The following is a 17,213-nucleotide window of genomic DNA, read 5'->3' as shown; positions in this document are numbered from 1 at the left end:
GCCTTCTCCGCGCTGCGCCCCCCGGCCGGCTTGCATGCAGTGTGGGCCTCCCGACATGGTCTGCGAGACGAAGATCGTGGCCGCCGAGGACCATGAGGCGCTGCCGGGGGCCAAGAAGGACGCGCTGCTTGTCGCTGCCGGCGCTATGTGGCCCCCTCTGCCCGCGCCTGGGCCCGCCGCCCCGCTACCAGCGCCCGCGCCCCCGCCCCGAAGCCGCCCGGATGGCGCAGGGGGTGCGGGGCCTCCGGAGGGGCGCGGTGTGTGCATCCGCGAGTTCCGCGCCGCGGAACAGGAGGCGGCGCGCCGCATCTTCTACGACGGCATCATGGAGCGCATCCCCAACACGGCCTTTCGCGGCCTGCGGCAGCATCCGCGCACACAGCTACTCTACGCCCTGCTGGCGGGTCAGTGCGGCGGCGCCGAGTGGGGGCCGGGCGTGCCGGACACACTACTCGGGCCCCTGGTCCTGTCGCAGTCCGTGCCGCGCGGCCCTCTGGGGACAGTCGCGTGGGCCCTCTCTTCCACACCACCGCCCCTCCCAGTTTCTAATCAGACTCCCTGCTCGGAGCCCCGGGGCCGCGCTGCTGTTTCCGCCTGAGCCCCGCCTGGAGGGAAGCGGAGCCGCGGCAGAACCGCAGAGCGCACTCCACCCGCGTGTACACGCACTCTTGCTCCTACTGGTCTCTCGTTCTGGGGGCCGGCCTGACCCGCTCAGTTTGAGGCCGCGGGGTGCCAGGCCTGGGGCATGCGGAAAGAGTGTGGGGACTGCGGAGGCCGACAGGCACGGTGGGGGCTTTCCTCAACCTGGCCCCCGTGGGTGGGGGCGGGGTGACGGGGCAGGTAGCGCCCGCTGCTGAGGCTGTGTGCCTGGTGCATGTAACTATATATAATCTGCAGGGCGGGGGAGGCTGCCTCAGCGGCTCCAAGTGCTAATTTATGAGGGGAAGGCAGCCAGCTCCCCGGGGTGCCGCGGAGGGTGTGCGCTGGGGAGGCAGAATGAGGGGCCGGGAAGGGCGGAGGTGGGCAGTTGGTCCTCAGGGAGCACCAACCCCGCGGGCTCTTGGAGCCCTTTCGGCCCCTTCGTCAGTGCCAGAGTTGTTCTCCCCATTTTAGAGATGAGCCTGAGGCTGAGGGATTGTGACTGTCCCAAGGTCACGCAGCAGAGGCAACTCTCACACCAGATGTGACTGCCTCTGTTGCCTAACTGCACTAGAAGCATCTCACAACTCCCCACGTTCACAGCTGCCGGGGTGATGGCCTGGGGTGGGGAGTGGTCTGCAGGGCTCTGGAGGTTAGCTCTGAAGCCGGCTCGCTGGTGCTTCTGATCTTCCCACTAGGCTAGAGTGGGTACAAGTGGGGGCAGAGTTCCCTTCTCAGTGGCCAGACCACGTGGGTGGTGGGCACAGGCCTTCAGGGGCCTTGTCTGGTGCCACATAGTTGCTCAGCTGTTGAGGGCAGTCTGCCCAGAGGAGAAGTTTGGTGATTCTAGGGTTTGTTTCTGGTTCTGAAGTTTGGAAGGTGAAAACGAGCAAGGAGAATGTACGCACCTGCGCCGTCACCAGAGCTGTGTGGTGTTGCTGTTTAATTGCTGTATTTACCAGGGTGTCTTGTGGGTGATCTGGCAGGGGAGGCCCATCACCCCGCTCATGTCTGCTTTTCTGCCTCCCACAGCGCTCTGCTTCGCTTTGACCCGGTCACTGCTGCTGACCTGTCTGGTGCCGGCCGGGCTGCTGGGCCTACGTTACTACTACAGCCGCAAGGTGATCCTCGCCTACCTCGAGTGCGCCCTGCACACCGACATGGCCGACATAGAGCAGTACTACATGAAGCCACCTGGTAAGTTGGTGGTGGGCTGCCGATGCTGCAGGCCCCAGAGCAGCCTCAGGGCTAGGCTAGGGACAATGGCAGGACCTGAGCTTGCTGGGTGACTAAGGATTTCTCCCTGCCAAGAGTAGGGGTGTGGTGGGCTGGCAGGGACTCGGGCAGGCAGATGTGGATTCGTGGTCCTGTGACACCCCTGTCCTTGGGTCCCTGGTGCCCTCTTCCTGGTCACCTTTCCCTGGCCCTTGCTGAGGTCTGGTAGGGGTGTGGCATCAGGGGTGATGTTTCACTTGGGTCCTGGATCCTTGCCTACTCTGGGTGGAGGAAAGCAGGGAGTCCTGGAGTTGGGGGTAGGGGACTCTGGGGTCACCATCAGTGGACTTGAAGTCAGGAGGTTGGAGTGTCTGCCCTGGGGCTGCCCATTTGTCCTGAGCCATCGGTTGTGTTCGTGGGTGGCAACCTTGGGCCCTAGTTTCTGGGTACTTCCTGAGCTGTCCTGTGGAGAAGGGGCAGGGGTTTGGGTGGATCTCAGGCTGGGCCCAGTGGTTTCCTCAATGCCCAAGGGACTGAAGAGGGAGGTTCAGCTTCTACCTGTTGTTACTAGCCTTGAGTCCCTCCCTTTCTCCTTGACACTTCCCGAAACCCAAACAAGTCATCTTATCACCATGGTGGAGCCCAGGAGGAGAGGGGGAGGAGCTGTGAGGCCAAGCTAGCACCCCTGCCCAGGCCGCAGGAGGCAGGCTGGTGTGGCGACCCTGCTCTTGGCTCTGCAGACCGCTGGCTTCTCTGATTGTTGGAGGGGGCACAGGTGTGGAGGGGTCTTGCTTGCCTGTCTTGCAGAAGACCCCAATGGAGGAGGTGGGGCACAGCTGACGAAATAGCAGCAGACAGCCCTGCTGGATTCTTGGGGGCTGTTGATGCAAATGGGATAATAGGGCTGCAGACGGATACAGAGTGTGGAGCGGCTGGGACTCGAGAATTGTCCTGACCTCTGGTCTGAGTGGTCTGGAGAGATGGGACCTGCTGGTGGCCCAGGGGTCTAGCTCAGGAATGGAGATGCCGTGTGGGTGGAGTGGTGGGGAGCAGAGAGGCCTGTGTTCTCTGGGGTGTGGCAACCCTCCAGCTACACAGAGCTATAGAAGAACACACCTCGGGGGACCTGTGTGGGCAGTGGTGGCCCAGGCTCTGGTCACCTCTTCTTCTGGCTGGCTGGGGCCAGGCCTCAGGATCAAGGGGTAAAGGTAGATTTGCCTTCTAGAGCTGATGGGTCAGCGTTGATCCACAAAGGCATTGACCAGGGTGGATGAGGGAGGTGTGGTCACCTTTGCAAAGGTTCATCCCAGCAAGTGCAGGGTCAGGAACTTGTAGACTAACAGAGTGGGGGCACTGGGACATGGCAGCTGGAGGCTGGTGGGTACTGCCCTGTGGTAGGGGGGATCTCAGGTGGAGGGACCGAGGCCAGGGCAGTGTGTAGGTATCTCTGACTTGTGTCACCAGGAATGGCCAGTTCTCCCTGTGGCCGGTGGCCCTTCAGTGCTCTCCCCTCCTTGGCACCTCCCCCCTGTCACCTCTCCCCTCCTTGTTCCTCTCCTGGCCCCACTGAGGCCTTCCTTCTTCCCTGCAGTGTGCTGTGATTGGACCAAGCCGTGGGAGGGGAGACTGGTCTGACCACTGGGCTCTCTGCCCAGGGGAGGCTGGGGTCAGTGGCAGGGGTAGGGTGGAAGGAGGATGACTCGTGGGGCTTCTGCATAACGGTTTGTCTTAGAGTTGTCTGTTCTGAGCCATCGTTTGTCTGGGCTATAGATCCCGGGGCTTCCTGTCCTGAAGTTGCTGTCCCAGGGTCTGGGGTCCTCTCCAGGGTTGTCAGGGGCATTGGGCAGGATTGTCCAGCAGAGCTGCGTCAGGCCATGGGATGGGCAGGGAGTGCCCCGGGGCTGCAGAGAGGAGGGACCTCTGACCGTCCTGTCCCTCACAGGCTCCTGCTTCTGGGTGGCTGTGCTGGATGGCAACGTGGTGGGCATTGTGGCAGCGCGGAGCCATGAGGAGGACAACACGGTAGAGCTGCTGCGCATGTCTGTGGACTCTCGCTTCCGTGGCAAGGGCATCGCCAAGGCGCTGGGCCGCAAGGTGCTGGAGTTTGCCCTGGTGAACAACTACTCGGCGGTGGTGCTGGGCACGACGGCCGTCAAGGTGGCCGCGCACAAGCTCTACGAGTCTCTGGGTTTCAGACACATGGGTGCGAGTGACCATTACGTGCTGCCCGGCATGACCCACTCGCTGGCCGAGCGCCTCTTCTTCCAGGTTCGCTACCACCGCTACCGCCTGCAGCTGCGCGAGGAGTGACCGCCCGCTGCCCGCCCACCTGCCTGCCCGCCTGCCGCTCCCGGCCACCCACTGCCCACCCTCCCCACGTCTGCCTACCACCTGCCTGCCGCTCGCCTCCGGCTCAGCCCTGCTCCCAGACACTCACCTTGGCTTTGTAGGGTGGGTTTTTCCTTTCTTGACATCACATGGTTCTTGCTGGTCAGTTCTTGGGGTGCAGGGCTGTTGCTTGTCCATCACACTTTGGGATGGGGTGGGTTCGTTGGCAGCCACAGCCCCCACCTTTTCCAGTCTGCTGCTTTTCCAGTCCCCCACCTCGGGCCCCGAAGAGGGACGGCGTAGACCACCATGACTGCAGCGGCACAAGCTGACCAGCTCAGGGCCCTCTCTGTTCAGGTGTGAGCACCACTGTTCTGGCTGCCACATCTGGGGCAGGCCTGGCTGCCCAGGCATTGCCCACTAAGCACAGAACCTCAACCGTGGATCCGGGGGGCTGGCTGGGCCATGGGGCCAAGTTGGCCGTGGCCTGCTTTGCTCTGTGCATGCCAAGGACATAGCCCTGGCCACAGCACGCCCGCATGCCTGCAGCCCCGCTGCTGCCCTGGCCAGACTGGACCCCGAGCCCTGGCTGAGCAAGCCAGTGAGTGCAGGAGGGTGGACCCTGCCCTCGCTTGCCCACCCCTACGGCCCCTGGCTTCACCCATTCCCTTTGCTTTCACATCACAACCATCTTCCTTTCCTTTGCTCCCGACCCTCCCCTGCCAGGAACTTGGCTGATTGGCGTCACCGTCACCATCGAGGTGCGGTTCCCATAGCAACCGTGCACAGCCTGGTCAGGCCCCTCTGGAGAGCCAGCCTGGGCGGGGAGCTGGGGGACCCTCTTCTCACTGTTCTTGTGTGGCCTCCCCAGCCCTTCCTAGGAGCTGTTCTCCTTCCCTGATGGGCCGGTCTGTGAATCTTACTACACCAGGCCGCTGCCGCGGACACCCAACAAGCCCACAGCTTCCTCCAGCCTGACCCAGACCCCATTTTTTTAATAAGTTATTTAGACAGAATAGCAACTCTGCATGAATTTACTTCTTGGGACAAAAATGGTAGCTTGAACCTTCAGCCACGCAGGCACCTCCATGTGGTGGTAGGAAGATGGGGGTGGGGGTGGGGGTCAGAGGGTTTCAGAGCTGAGGATTCAGAGGGAGACCCTGATTTAGCACCAGTTTCCCCAAAAGGGCACCTGGTTTGTGAGGAGTTCAGGGTGTCTCTCTCTAGCCAGGGTGGAGGAGTCGCAGGGTGGTATAGAAGCAGGACTTTTGGGGAAAGAGGATGGGGACTCTCATGCCCCTTGGCTCTCGGGGGGGTGGACAGGCCTGGCCTAGCCTGCGAGTGGACTGGGAGGGAGAGGTGGGCAGCCATTGGTGGTGCCACCTCATCCAGCTGTGTGCCTGGGTCAGCCACCCTGTGGCAAAGGGGTAGGAGTGTCACCAAGACCCCCTTTATGTGGGGGCTCTGGGAGGGGTGGTTGGGATGGCAGGCCACAGACCTGAGAGTCCCAGCCCCCAAGGCCCTTGGGCAGGCCCACAGAGGGGCCGCTCTGACAGACGCTTCAGAAGTGAATGAATTAGTGGAGCAAGGCCAGCTTCCCGAGGGGCCTTTGTTCTCGAGGCGCCTGAGACGTTTGCAGAATCCTGTACAGACCCCGCTCCCCTGTACATTTCTCCCTGGTGGCACCCGGTCCCTGCACGGGGATGGGGGTTTTGTAGACTGTACAGAAATTGGCACCCTATTTTCTTGCAGCTCTCAGATTTTGTTAATCTGGATTATACAGACAGACGTAAAGTGTTTTAGCAAAATGGAAATCAGTTTGTGCCTTTTTTCCTCTTTCTGTTTGGCTTGGTTTTGGCTTGGGGTTGGTCTTAGTTGGTGTTGCGGGTTGGGGGCTGGCTGGCTGGAAAGCCTGGCTGTGGTGGGGATGGCAGGGCAGGGGCTATGGGGGACAGCATCGTGAGGGACGTGTTCTGTTGGGTGGGTGGCTTGGTTGTGCCGCCAGCCTTTGATCCTGTGCCTTTGGAGCTTCTGGGATCTGGGTGGGGCACTGGGTAGGGTCCCCAGAATCCACTGAGGCCAGGGGAAGAACCTGGGAGCTCTGGAATGTAATGCACTATGATGGTATTGCTACCAAGGGGGCCCCCTGAGACCCTGCCTCTGGGGGGCTCAGGAGGCCCTGGGTGGGGTCTGGTCCTGTTGTCCTGAGACATCTGTTTGCCCACCTACCACGGGGTCTTTGGGGGGTGGGGTGAAGGGTAGGTTTGTTGTGTTCTCCCCCAGCTGCATAGTCAGCAGGTGGTGGGGTTAGACTTTGCTGCCCTCTTGTAGTTGCAGACGCTGTGTTCTTGGAGTCCCAGGCCAGCTATCCTTTTGCTCTTGTCTGACGGTTCTCCCTGCTGAGAGGTTTAGTGGGGTCCAGCAGGCTAGATTCCCACTGTGCCCCTGGCTGAGCCTCATGAAGCCTGTGTTTGGCTTTATGGTCCCCAGAACCATTGGGGCTCCCACCTGAGAGCAGGCGCTGCTGTAAATGTACACAGAGCCGGAACTTCTCTGTCATCTGTAGAAACTCAAGCTAACCTGTAGTTCACCTGTGACAAGTCCTCCTGGGTGCCCAGCTACTGGCTGTTCTTTCTGCAAGAGGATACTGGCCCTGGGCTCTCCCTCCTGCCCCGCATGTCTCCTGGGTGGCTGACACACAGACTCTGCCCTTGTGCTCGCTCCGGGCTTCCAGGTCGGTTCTGGAAGCAGCTGTGTTTGGGGTTGCGGTGGGGGTGTGAGACAGCCCTGGCACAGATGTGGCTCTGCACAGGGGGTCCTGGTGTCCTTGGCTCCTGTGGCTGATGGAAGGACGCTGTGGTGACTATCGGGTCCCAGCACCTGTGGACGCCGACTGACAGTGCCAACAGGCCCTGGTCATGTGGCCAGAGGCCATCCCACTGCTCTGAGGGCTCTTTGGGTGGTCAGGGTGTGGCTGAGCCTCACTGAGGCCAGTTCTTGAGTGTGATGGGGTCCACTGGTCACCATGACTGTGTCCTTCCACCTCCAGGTCCAGCCTTGCCCCTGAGATGGGGGCAGAGGAAAAGGATCAGCCTGGCCTGGGTCCCTGGAAACCCCTTCTCCCATGTGGGGGGGAGGCCCTGTGGGTAGCTGGCCAAGGCCCCTTAGACCTCAGGAGCCTCTCCTGGGTACAGGTTTAAGCAGAAGAGGGGTTAGACTACTCTAGGCCCTTGGGGGAGGTGGGGTAGGGACAACTCCAGCTCAGAGTGGCCTCCTTTGGGCACCTCGAATGTGCTCGAGAAGTTCTCTAGGGGTTAAGGTGATCTGCCACCCCATCCTCACCAGGTGAGCCCCTGCCTGCCTTGGGTTCTCACTGGAGCTGTGCTGGGGGCCAGGGACTGGAGGTGTTTGGGGGTTACAGGCAGCTCCTTGGCCGGGCAGGGGCTGTGCTGGCATACGGGATTGTTGGTGTGCAGGATGGCCTCCAAGCTGCCATGTGCTTGCCCACACGTGGGGCCCTTGAGGCGTCTCCTCCCGCCAGATGCCTTCCTGTAGCTGAGCTCGAGGCTCTTGGAAGTAGCTTCTGTTACTTAGACAGTTCTGCGCAGGTTGCTCCACGGCGGGGGCTTGAGTTCTGGGCAGCTGTGTGACAGAGGCTGGGATGTCCACTTTGGAGAGGGTGCCCAGGAGCATGTGCCCTCATGTGGACCACTGCTGGATGCATTATTATGATTATTTTTTTTAGCAGCAATAATTAGCCATTTTAAAGATGTGCGTGTGTGTATCTGAGTGTGTGTGGGTACGTGTGTGTGTGTGTGTGTGCATGTGTGAAGACCCTGGACTAGCTAAGAAGGGGTGGCCTGCTCAGAGACTCTGCCCCGCCGTCCCCAGCCTGCTAGAGCTCCTCCTTCATGTCCCCTCCTGTCTTGTCCAGGCTGGCTGGGACCTCACTCATCGGTGGGAGGGGACTGACCCTACCTAACTGATACCCTGCATTACCAGACCTGGGTGGTGAGAGAGGCAGGTCACACTTTGGGGAGGGGACGCAGGACAGGGTCTGGGGGCATGGGGAGGGAAGAGGTTGGTGGGGACCCCTTGGCTGTGGCCAGTTTTGGTGATGTGACAAGTGGATAGCAGAGGCTGCAGGTGGTGGTGGGGTGGTGGGCGGGGCTGCTGTAAATACAGAGCCGGAGTTCAGGGTGGGCGGTGGGCTCCGCGGGTTCTGGTTTGCTCTTCAAATGTACTGTGAGCCCACGACTGTAGCGATTGTCCTGAGACCCCAGGATGTGCCAAAAAGCCCCCGGGGGCCCTGGAAGGGCAGAGGACCAGGGGTGCTCTGGCCCTGGTGCGGCGTGTGACCCCTCTGCCTGCGTGCTCCTCATGCTGCTGTTTTTCAATAAAACCAGAGTTGAAGGATTCGGTCCAAGTGCTTCCTGATGGTGGGGCTGGGACGGGTGACCCATTTGGGGAAGGTGTCCGGGCAGCAGGGAGCCGGTCCTTGGGGGGCACTCGGGCTAAGAGCGAGGATGGTCACTGGTGGCAACTCCCCGGTGCCCTCTGACCCCCTCTGCATGAGCCCCTGGTGACATACCTCTGCCCCCACCCTCACCCTGGCTCATGCTGGGTTCCTGGACTTGGAACTCTCAGCATGGTCCCCCACCTGGTTGGGGGCTCAGCTGCTTGGTTGTGCCCGGCACTCGCTGCCCTGTGGTTCACCCTGGCCTGTGTACTCGAGCCCTGAGACACGCCTGTCAGCTGCCCTCCCATAGACAACACGACGTCCAGTCCAGTGTCCAGCCATGTGCTCCTGCTGGCCGGAGGCGCAGAATTATGGGCATTGAGGTATTGAGTCTGTGGGAGGGAGGAGCAGGCTGAGGGTGCGCAAGCCCCCCTGGGATGTTTCTTTGTGTTCCCCCAGCCTGAGACCCCCAGAGTCTCACGGACATCATTCCTCCTGGGCTTTCAACAACATTTTACTTAAAACAACTAAGAGCCTTGGGAATTGATGTCCGAACTCAGCTTGGATTAGCCCTGCTGAGACGCATGCTGGGTCCCCGTCCCCGAGCAGGGCAGTGATACCTTCAGGGTGTACAACAGGCCGGGACTTGGCCCCTCAGGTTCTGCGCTCACAAACACTGGTGTCTATGTCTAGACACGTTTCACTAGCTGCTCACTGTTAATCTGAGCGGTTCCAGGCAGGGATTCATGGAGTGCACAGGGCAGATTTCTCCGGCTCCTGCGTGGGGAGCCAGCCCGGAGGACCAGAGTTACTCCGCACAGTAACCGCTCTGAGGGGCAGAAGTGTCCACACAGACTCTCACTGCTCTTGTCTGGCCTGCACTCTGTATCCCTAAGCCATTGCCCCTTCCTGATAGACCTTGGACTCATGGTCCCCACTTCTTGGGTGAGCGGCTCATCCATCCTCAGCCGCTGCCTCTACTGCCTGCCCCAGGGCACCCTAGATCCTGGATGCCAACCTCCGGCCCTCACGGCTGCTCAGCATGTCAGTGCTGTGTCCCTGGGTGCTCTCGGGCACACACGTGCACAAACACTCCCACACCAGCTCACACATGTACACTGACTCCCACACTTGCTCATGTATGAACACACATACACCCTCAAAACACTCCTAAGCCAGCTCATCTGTGTCTGAACATGGACACACACAAATACATATGTGTGCACACATGCAGACACATACACAACCACAGTGCAATACATGCACATATATGCACACATTAACTCCCCACATGTGCTCACATACAAGCACATTACAAACGTCCATGTGTGTTTCAACACATGCCCAATGCATACGCATGTGTGCACAGGAGCACATACACATGCATAAAAAGATGGACATATGTGCACTCGTGCAAAAACACCTGACACGCATACATAGGTGTCGGAACACACATGTACATGCACTGACACGTGCACACCCCCATGTGTACATGCCATACACATACATACATGTAGCCACTTGAACATGTACACACAAGGCATTAGCTCCCAGCCAGTTTCTAGTTTCTGGGAGGGACTGTCACCTGGAACCAGCACATGTCTGAAGCCAGAGCAAGTGCTAGCCCCCGGGGGAGCAGAGGACCCCTCCGGGAGACCCAGGCCCAGGGCCACCTCCGTTCCCGGGCCCGTTGAGGGGAAACGAACTTCTGAAGCTGGGGCAGTGAGCAGTGGGTGGGTGTGTCCCCAGGCCCGGGCCCACAGCAGCTGCCCACTGGAGTTTGCTGAATAAATGAAGGCTGAGGGACGGGCCCGCTAAGTGGCCCAAGACCATGCAGCAAGGTCCCCAGTGGGTCAGTGGGGCGACTCCAGCTCACCCAGAAAGGTTGTTCCTATGCCCAGTGCTTGGTAAACAAGGTGGTTCCTGAAACAGTGTTTTTCATTAGGAAAAAAGGAAGTGTGAGTGGGCCATCACCCAGACCCAGGATTCCGCTGACATGTGAGCCAGTGTGGCTGCCCCTCCTGAAGCCCCACTGAGGGGCAGCACACAGCAGGGACAGGCTGGGCACACGGGGGTATGCAGGACCCCAGCAGGTCTGTGAGTTGGTGTGGCTCTGACCGGCCATTGCAGGCAGCAGGGCCGAGGTTGGTTCTGGGCCCAGTGAAATCTTAGAGTCAGACTCGGGAGCCCCAGTGGCTTGACCGGCCTGTGGCTCAGTCTCCCCACCACACAAAGGGCCTCCTGTTGCTACTCCAGCTGGGAGTGTGAGGCTGGCTGAAGCTTGGGCTGGGCCTCTAAGAACGGCCTTGAAGGCTAGCTGCCAGGGGTTCTTGGTGGTCCCAGGCCCGGTTCCCTCGGGGGCTGGTGAGGAACAGACCTGCAGTGCCTGTCTGAAGGAGGCTGTCCTCCGGGCCAGGTGACGGAATGGTGGATGGGAGAGGATGCTACTGGACCAAGTCAGCAGTGGTGGACCCCAGCTGGTGGGAAGCTGCCGACAAGAAGCCCCTTGGACCAGGAGGGGAAGCTTGTTTAGAACTTTACTTGGGTGACCAGGCCACCTTGTAGGGGTTAACTTGAACTTGGAGCCGCATGAAGCAGTTCCCTGTGACCTTGGGAAAGGGTGCTCAGTGGGCTGGTGGAAACCAGTTCTCGCCTCCCTCAGCCTCCGGGTGAAATGAAGGCCAGGTAGGTGGGGCTCAGGACCTGGCAGCAGTGGCCTGGGTGTTGCTTGGAGACTTGGTGTGTTGTTCCGGGGGAGCCATGGGGCTGGGCCCAGGGCCTCCTACAGCGGGGTCAGGCAGCCCCATGTGCGGCCGGCGCTCAGAGTCACCCTCAGGGGCACCTAGGGGCAAAACCAGAATTGAGCCTGGGTCTAGGTCTGGGCCAGCCCTGCATTTGGGGGGCAGCACTCACATTGGTGGCCTGAGGCACAGAGACCTAGGCTCACAGAGAGACCCGCAGCCGCTGACATGGCTAAACATTGCTATAGCTCAGTGCCACAGACCAGCCGGACAGGGTGGGTGCAGGGGAGTGTAGGCACACATGAGCACTCAACACCCAGGCACACACTTGTGAACACACACACATACAAACACAGCTCACACATGTATGTACACATGTACACATGACCACTGAACACACCCATGCACATACGTGCATAGGACGCATGTGGGCTTACATATGAGGGGGCTTCAAAAGGCTTGTGGAGAAATTCCGTTTTCCACAAACTTTTTGAAGCCATATGCTAAGCACTGGACTGAGAACCATATGATCTTCAGTTCAAGCCCGCCAGCCGCAGCTTGGAAGATGGATGAAGCTTACTGTTCCTGGGAAGATTTAAAGCCTCAGAACCCCTAACCAGGGTCTCTACGAGCTGGAACCAACTTGACGGTATAGTATTTAATACCACCAATATGGACAGACTTACCAGCAGTGGGTAGAAATGCTCACACCCACATCTACCCGTCATGAACGTTGACTTGGGCTGACGGCCCCCTACCTGCCAGGGCTCTGTGCCAGCAAGTGGGACCACAGGGTGGTATTAAGCAAGGTGCCCTTGGCCTATGCTCACCACCCGGGGGCCCTCCCTGCCACCGTCTCTGAGGAGAGTCAGAGAAAGTGGGTGTGGGGGCACAGACATTTACCCTCCCTGCTTCTCCCTATCCCACAGACCAGCCTCTGTTGGCACGCCCCAGGGTGCACTGGGAGGGCAGGGAGGTTTGACTACACCCCTCCACCGAGCCTTGAGGGGACATTTACCACTACGGGGTGTACCTTAGAGAAGGGGGTGTTGTCCAGAAGTAGGTGGCCAAGAGTGGAGGGTCCCAGTCAGGGGGAGAAGTCACGATCCCCCACTGTGGTTTCCTCTCACGGGGGAGGGTCTGGGAGAGGGTCAGGGCAAGACACCAGTGTCTGTGTCCCTCACCTTTAGCTGCAGCTCCAGGGCCTGGACATGCTGCAAAGACTCCATGGTGGCTCTCACGAGAGCTGGTGTTGGGGAAACAGAGGCCACTTCAGAACACAGTGGGTGAGGGCACTGGGGAGGGCGTGTCCACTCCCACACAGTGCCCTGGGCCGTGTCCACCATCCTCCCCTTGTCCCCATCGGTGCATCCCTGGGCCTCAGCTGTATCTCTCTGCTGGCTCACCATTCCTCCTACTCTCTAGTCCAGTAGGCCTGGGCCCACACCATCCTCCTGCCTGGCCACTGCATGGGGACTGGGGGAGAGTGGGGGTCAAGGGTAGGTCTCCCGCCTGCTGGGTGTGCAGTAAAGCCAGTTCCTCCTCTGCCCCTTATTATGAGCCCATGAGGCCGCAGCCGAAGGGGACTGAGACACAGCCCGGGTGCCTGGTCCTCAATAGCTGCGGAAGCTTCAGCCTGGGTTTTGGCCCTCTGCTGCCTCCCATATCCTGGGCCCACAGTCCCGGACTGCTCCTGAGGGCAGTGCCAGGCGGGCCCCTTGCCTTGAGAAGTGTCTGCAGGGACAGCTACCACCCCTCACTGCCCCGTGAGGGTGGAGATTGCTCGGGAACCCCTCAGCACCCACCCACCGCCAATGAGTCTATGCTGACATCCAGTGACCCTGGAGGAAAGCGTAAATGGCTCCGCAGGGTTGCTGAAGCTGCTATTGCTTCTCCTGAGGAGAGGCTGGTGGCTTTGAATTACCTACCACCTTTCATTAGCAGCCTAATACGTTGTCGTAACCCACGTAACGCATGGCACCAGCAGGGCTCCTTCTTGGGGGAACCATGTGGGCATAACTGCAGCCTTCCTAGGGATCACGGAAGCAACCGAGCATGGGCACTGCTGTCCACAGTCCCCTGGATGGAGCTGTTTCCAGTTGATTGTCTCCACAGGCTTCAGACCGCACGTTCTGGGCCTGACTAGGAAGGTGCCCGGGATCCCTGGTCTTCATGGGGGTGGTTGTGACTTGTCTGAGCCTGGTGTGACCACCCCGTGCCTCCTGAACTTAGCCCAGCGCATACCACCCTCAGCACATGGGAAGGATTCACTCAGGACAGTGTTGTGCTGGGGACATGTGGATGAATGGATGGGTAGATGGGGCTCTTGTCTCACCTGCAAACTCGGGGACCTGTAGGTCTTCCACCTCAAACAGGAGCTCGTCATGGATTTGGGCAACCAGCCTGAAAGACACGCAGGAGGAAGAGGTGACTGCGAGGAAGAGGGGCCCCTGAGCAGACACGGTGGACTCTGTGCTCAGTGGGTCGGTGGGGGCAGGACTGAACCTGATGGGCACCTGGGATAGGGAGTCGGGAGTTGGAGGAGAGCTGGAGAGAAGACCAGCATGGTGAACCACGTGGCGAGGACACCGTGGACAGTGTGTCCAGGGGTCTGAATGCGGGTGCAACTGGCTGGTGGAGGGATCTCCTCTGGGCACTAGGAAGGGTCTGCCGTTGGGGAAGCAGAGGTACCCATACTTTGAATAGAGCTTGGGTAGGCTGTGGAGGGGCAGATGCTTTTAAACATCCACTTTTGTAAAGTCCAATAAATAAATGCTCATTTAATATATCTGGAACATTCATAAAATTCTACAGGGCAACCCCTTTTCCCTCCCCGCCCCAAAATAATGTCCCTAACTCCCCATGTCTGTCCCCCAGGGGACATGTTGTACAGTCCGGCCAGGCCCTGTGATGGTGCATCTTTCAGCCTCCCCCACCTGCTCCCACCCACTTTCCCCACTGACAACCTTGGGGTGAGGTTATAGCCATGCCGGGTTTGTACTGCTGGCCATTTGGACATCTAGGCAGATTTTCCCCATTTGCCCCCTGACTGGGGTCTGTGCCAGGCTGAGTCCCTGCCCTCTGGGTGAGCCCAGTGAGGTGGCTGGGTGCAGGCTCTCTGCTCCCTTGGGCTGGGCTGAGCTGTGTTGGTGACTGAGTCTGCTCTTGTGACCACCAGCTCAGGGCTGCTATGTCCTGGCACCTGCTCCCTGAGCAGCCTGGGTGAACCTTCACCAGAGTTCCCGCAGCACCCAGTCCTACCAACCTGGACCCTGGACAGGGGGGTGGGTGGGGAGATGTGTGACGATGCCTTGCCCTTGTTGTGAGGGGTCTCCTTGGGGGTGATCAGTGTGATAGGGATAGAAAAGAGGCCATTCAGTGGACCAGCCCTTAAAGCTTCATGTTGGCCAACAAGCCATCTTCAGGCCGGGCTCAGCAGCTCTCCCCTGTGGGCACGCACTGTCTGGTGGGTTCCTGGGCCCAGCCCAGCAGACCTGAATGATGGTGGCTTGTTCTGTACACTTGGGGTGAGGGGCATGTACATAGTCTCTAGGATCAGGGAGGATGGTGGGCATCTGAGGAGGGTCCTGTGTGCACTCCTGGACATGCTCTATCCTGTGGTCACCCTTGATGCCAGCCCCACAGACAGAAGTTCTGGAAGGGGGTTGCACCCACTGCTCCAGGTCCAGAGGACACCAGGAAGGGGTGCATGGGGGTGCTGGGGGTTCCTGATGGGTCTGGCTGGTGCACAGGTCATCATGAAGACAGGCTGTGCCCTACGGATTCCAGGGTCCACGCTTGGGTGTGGTAGCCGCTCCTGCTCTCTCCACATCAGGTCCTTTACTGCCAGGCAGGGCGGAGGTGGGGCAGGGCCCAGCCACGAAACACACTTCCCAGGCCTCCTTGGGGGCGAGGTGACCTGTGAGGTTGTCCACATCTTCCAGGAAGGCTCTCTGAGGGGCTGCCAGCCAGGTACCTTTGCTGCTTTCTCTTTCTTTTGCCTGGAAGGTGTTGTGATGGCTGGAGCAACATCTCACTCATGGTACAAAGAGGGAAAGGGCCAGGGTCCTCAGTCCTATTGCCCTGACCCTCTGAATCAAAGTCACCAACTACCTGGCTCCAGACACCTCCTCATGGGACAATGACCCGTGAGACTCTGAGGGGGGCACATCTGGACCTGACCCACAGCTTCTGTCCCATCTGCCATTCCCTTAAGCTTCCACCTTGGAGGAATTTTTGGCTCCCAAGGTGATGACTTTTCCGATGGGCAGAGACCTTAGAACATGCGCTGGCAATGTGGTCCAGATTTAGAAGAAACAGCTTTCTTTCACACACTGAACTGTGGAGCCGCTGCTGCCATACTGAGCTAAGAATAACCGGCAACGTTAGTCACTTACACACCACACTCACAGCACAGACGCAGCCCCACCAGCAAGGAGAAATGGAACGTGTCCCGCTTGGGGCCGATGAGGGGTCTCATGTGTCTTCAGATTGGCCTATCCGGGGTGGCACTGGACCTTGTTCCAGTGGGGCACTACTTCAGAAGCATGCCATCTCAGTCTGCATGTGACCTAGCTGGTACCCCTAACCCCACACATCAGTAGCACATGCAGTACTGAAGGCAGGTGTGGCACACAGGCCCGCTCTGCTGGGCACCCCACCATGGTCTCTCCTCAGGGGAGTCCTGGTCATCTGAAGGAGCTTTCCATTTGATGTTGGTGGTCATTGTCCTCTGTTGCCCACTCTGCCGGGGCACTCTTGCCTGGCCAGCTCCTTCAGAGACATATCACCCCCTGCCTGGCATCTCCTGGGACAGTCCAGGTGTCTGCTTGGCCCAGTCCCCAGGTCATGTTACGTGCATCTGCATAAAGGGGCGTGGGTGTCCAGGTCAGAGCCACGGGACACTTCAGCAATGCTGACCTGGCCACAGTGGCAGCCCCAATGACTGCCCACATGCCTTTGACTGGCCCTGAGTCCAGCAGGTTCCACCTATACCTGCTCTCTCCTGAGCGGCCCCCTTGGCTGTTCTGCTTTAGGGCAGAGTCCCCTCTGCACTCCACATGCCCCCACCGTTGGGGCAGCATGAAGGCTGCTGTCCTGGAGAGGCCTCTCCTTGCCCCACTCTTGCCCTCCCAAGTCCTCGCCTGACCCATTGGTACCCCGCAATCCCTGTGCCCACCCTTGCCAGGTCATCACTGACCTGACTCCTCCCTGGGCCCCGAATCTCCTGTTGATCTAGCCCAGCAGTGAGCCCCTCCCTGATGTGAACATCTAGCCCAGCAGTGAGTCCCTCCCTGGTGTAAACATCTGGCCCATCCTGGGGAGGCGGGTGCAGCTCTGGTCTTGGCTCAGTCTTCCATGGATCCTCCGAGAAGCATCCAACCTGGGATCTCCCACCCTCAGGGCCAGACCCCCATTGTTATTCCTGGCCCGGCCTTGCCTTCATCTTGGAAGGGTCAGCCTTGCCCATCTCAAAGGCCATCAAAGCAGTGAAAGGGGGTCCTCAGGGTGCCCAGTCTGGGCCTGGCACACTGGGTGCCTGCTGAGTGATGCTGCACAGTGAGTGGCAGGCTAGGTCAGAGCCTCCTTGCCAAACCCCTGCAGTGGTGAGTGTGAGCCCACTTCTCCTGGCACAGTTGTCCTCCCTGACCCAGGGCGAAGGGGCAGGGTGTAGGCACTGGTCTCATGGTCACGAGCCCGACCACTCCCAGCAGCACAGCCCCACGGGAGAATGGATGGTGCTGGTGGGATCTGTGTGAACTTGGCTGTGAACATGAACTTCACTTCAGGCAAAGATTGTTGTTGTTGTTGTTGTCAGGTGCCATCGAGTC

The 17,213-nt window shown here is 59.6% G+C and overlaps 2 protein-coding genes across 2 annotated transcripts in view; one reads left to right on the top strand and one right to left on the bottom strand.

Moving 5' to 3' along the window:
* Nucleotides 1-34: 34 nt before the first annotated feature.
* Nucleotides 35-4,289, top strand: NAT8L (N-acetyltransferase 8-like (GCN5-related, putative)). The gene is made up of 3 exons (XM_006874100.1): nucleotides 35-404; nucleotides 1,672-1,836; nucleotides 3,797-4,289. The coding sequence occupies exons 1-3, from the start codon at nucleotides 35-37 to the stop codon at nucleotides 4,162-4,164; spliced, it is 903 nt and encodes a 300-aa protein (XP_006874162.1). The 3' UTR covers nucleotides 4,165-4,289.
* A 6,889-nt stretch (nucleotides 4,290-11,178) lies between these two features.
* Nucleotides 11,179-17,213, bottom strand: part of POLN (polymerase (DNA directed) nu) — a 243,508-nt gene continuing 237,473 nt past the window's right edge. The window contains 4 exon segments of the mRNA XM_006874123.1: nucleotides 11,179-11,243; nucleotides 11,345-11,483; nucleotides 12,567-12,628; nucleotides 13,718-13,785. Of these exon segments, the coding sequence (XP_006874185.1) occupies nucleotides 11,179-11,243; nucleotides 11,345-11,483; nucleotides 12,567-12,628; nucleotides 13,718-13,785 (334 nt within the window).

This window comes from Chrysochloris asiatica, unplaced genomic scaffold (assembly GCF_000296735.1).
Source record: "Chrysochloris asiatica unplaced genomic scaffold, ChrAsi1.0 scaffold00262, whole genome shotgun sequence".
Lineage (NCBI taxonomy): Eukaryota > Metazoa > Chordata > Mammalia > Afrosoricida > Chrysochloridae > Chrysochloris > Chrysochloris asiatica.
The sequence above is the reverse complement of the archived record's forward strand: the minus strand, read 5'-3'. Positions and strand labels throughout refer to the sequence as shown.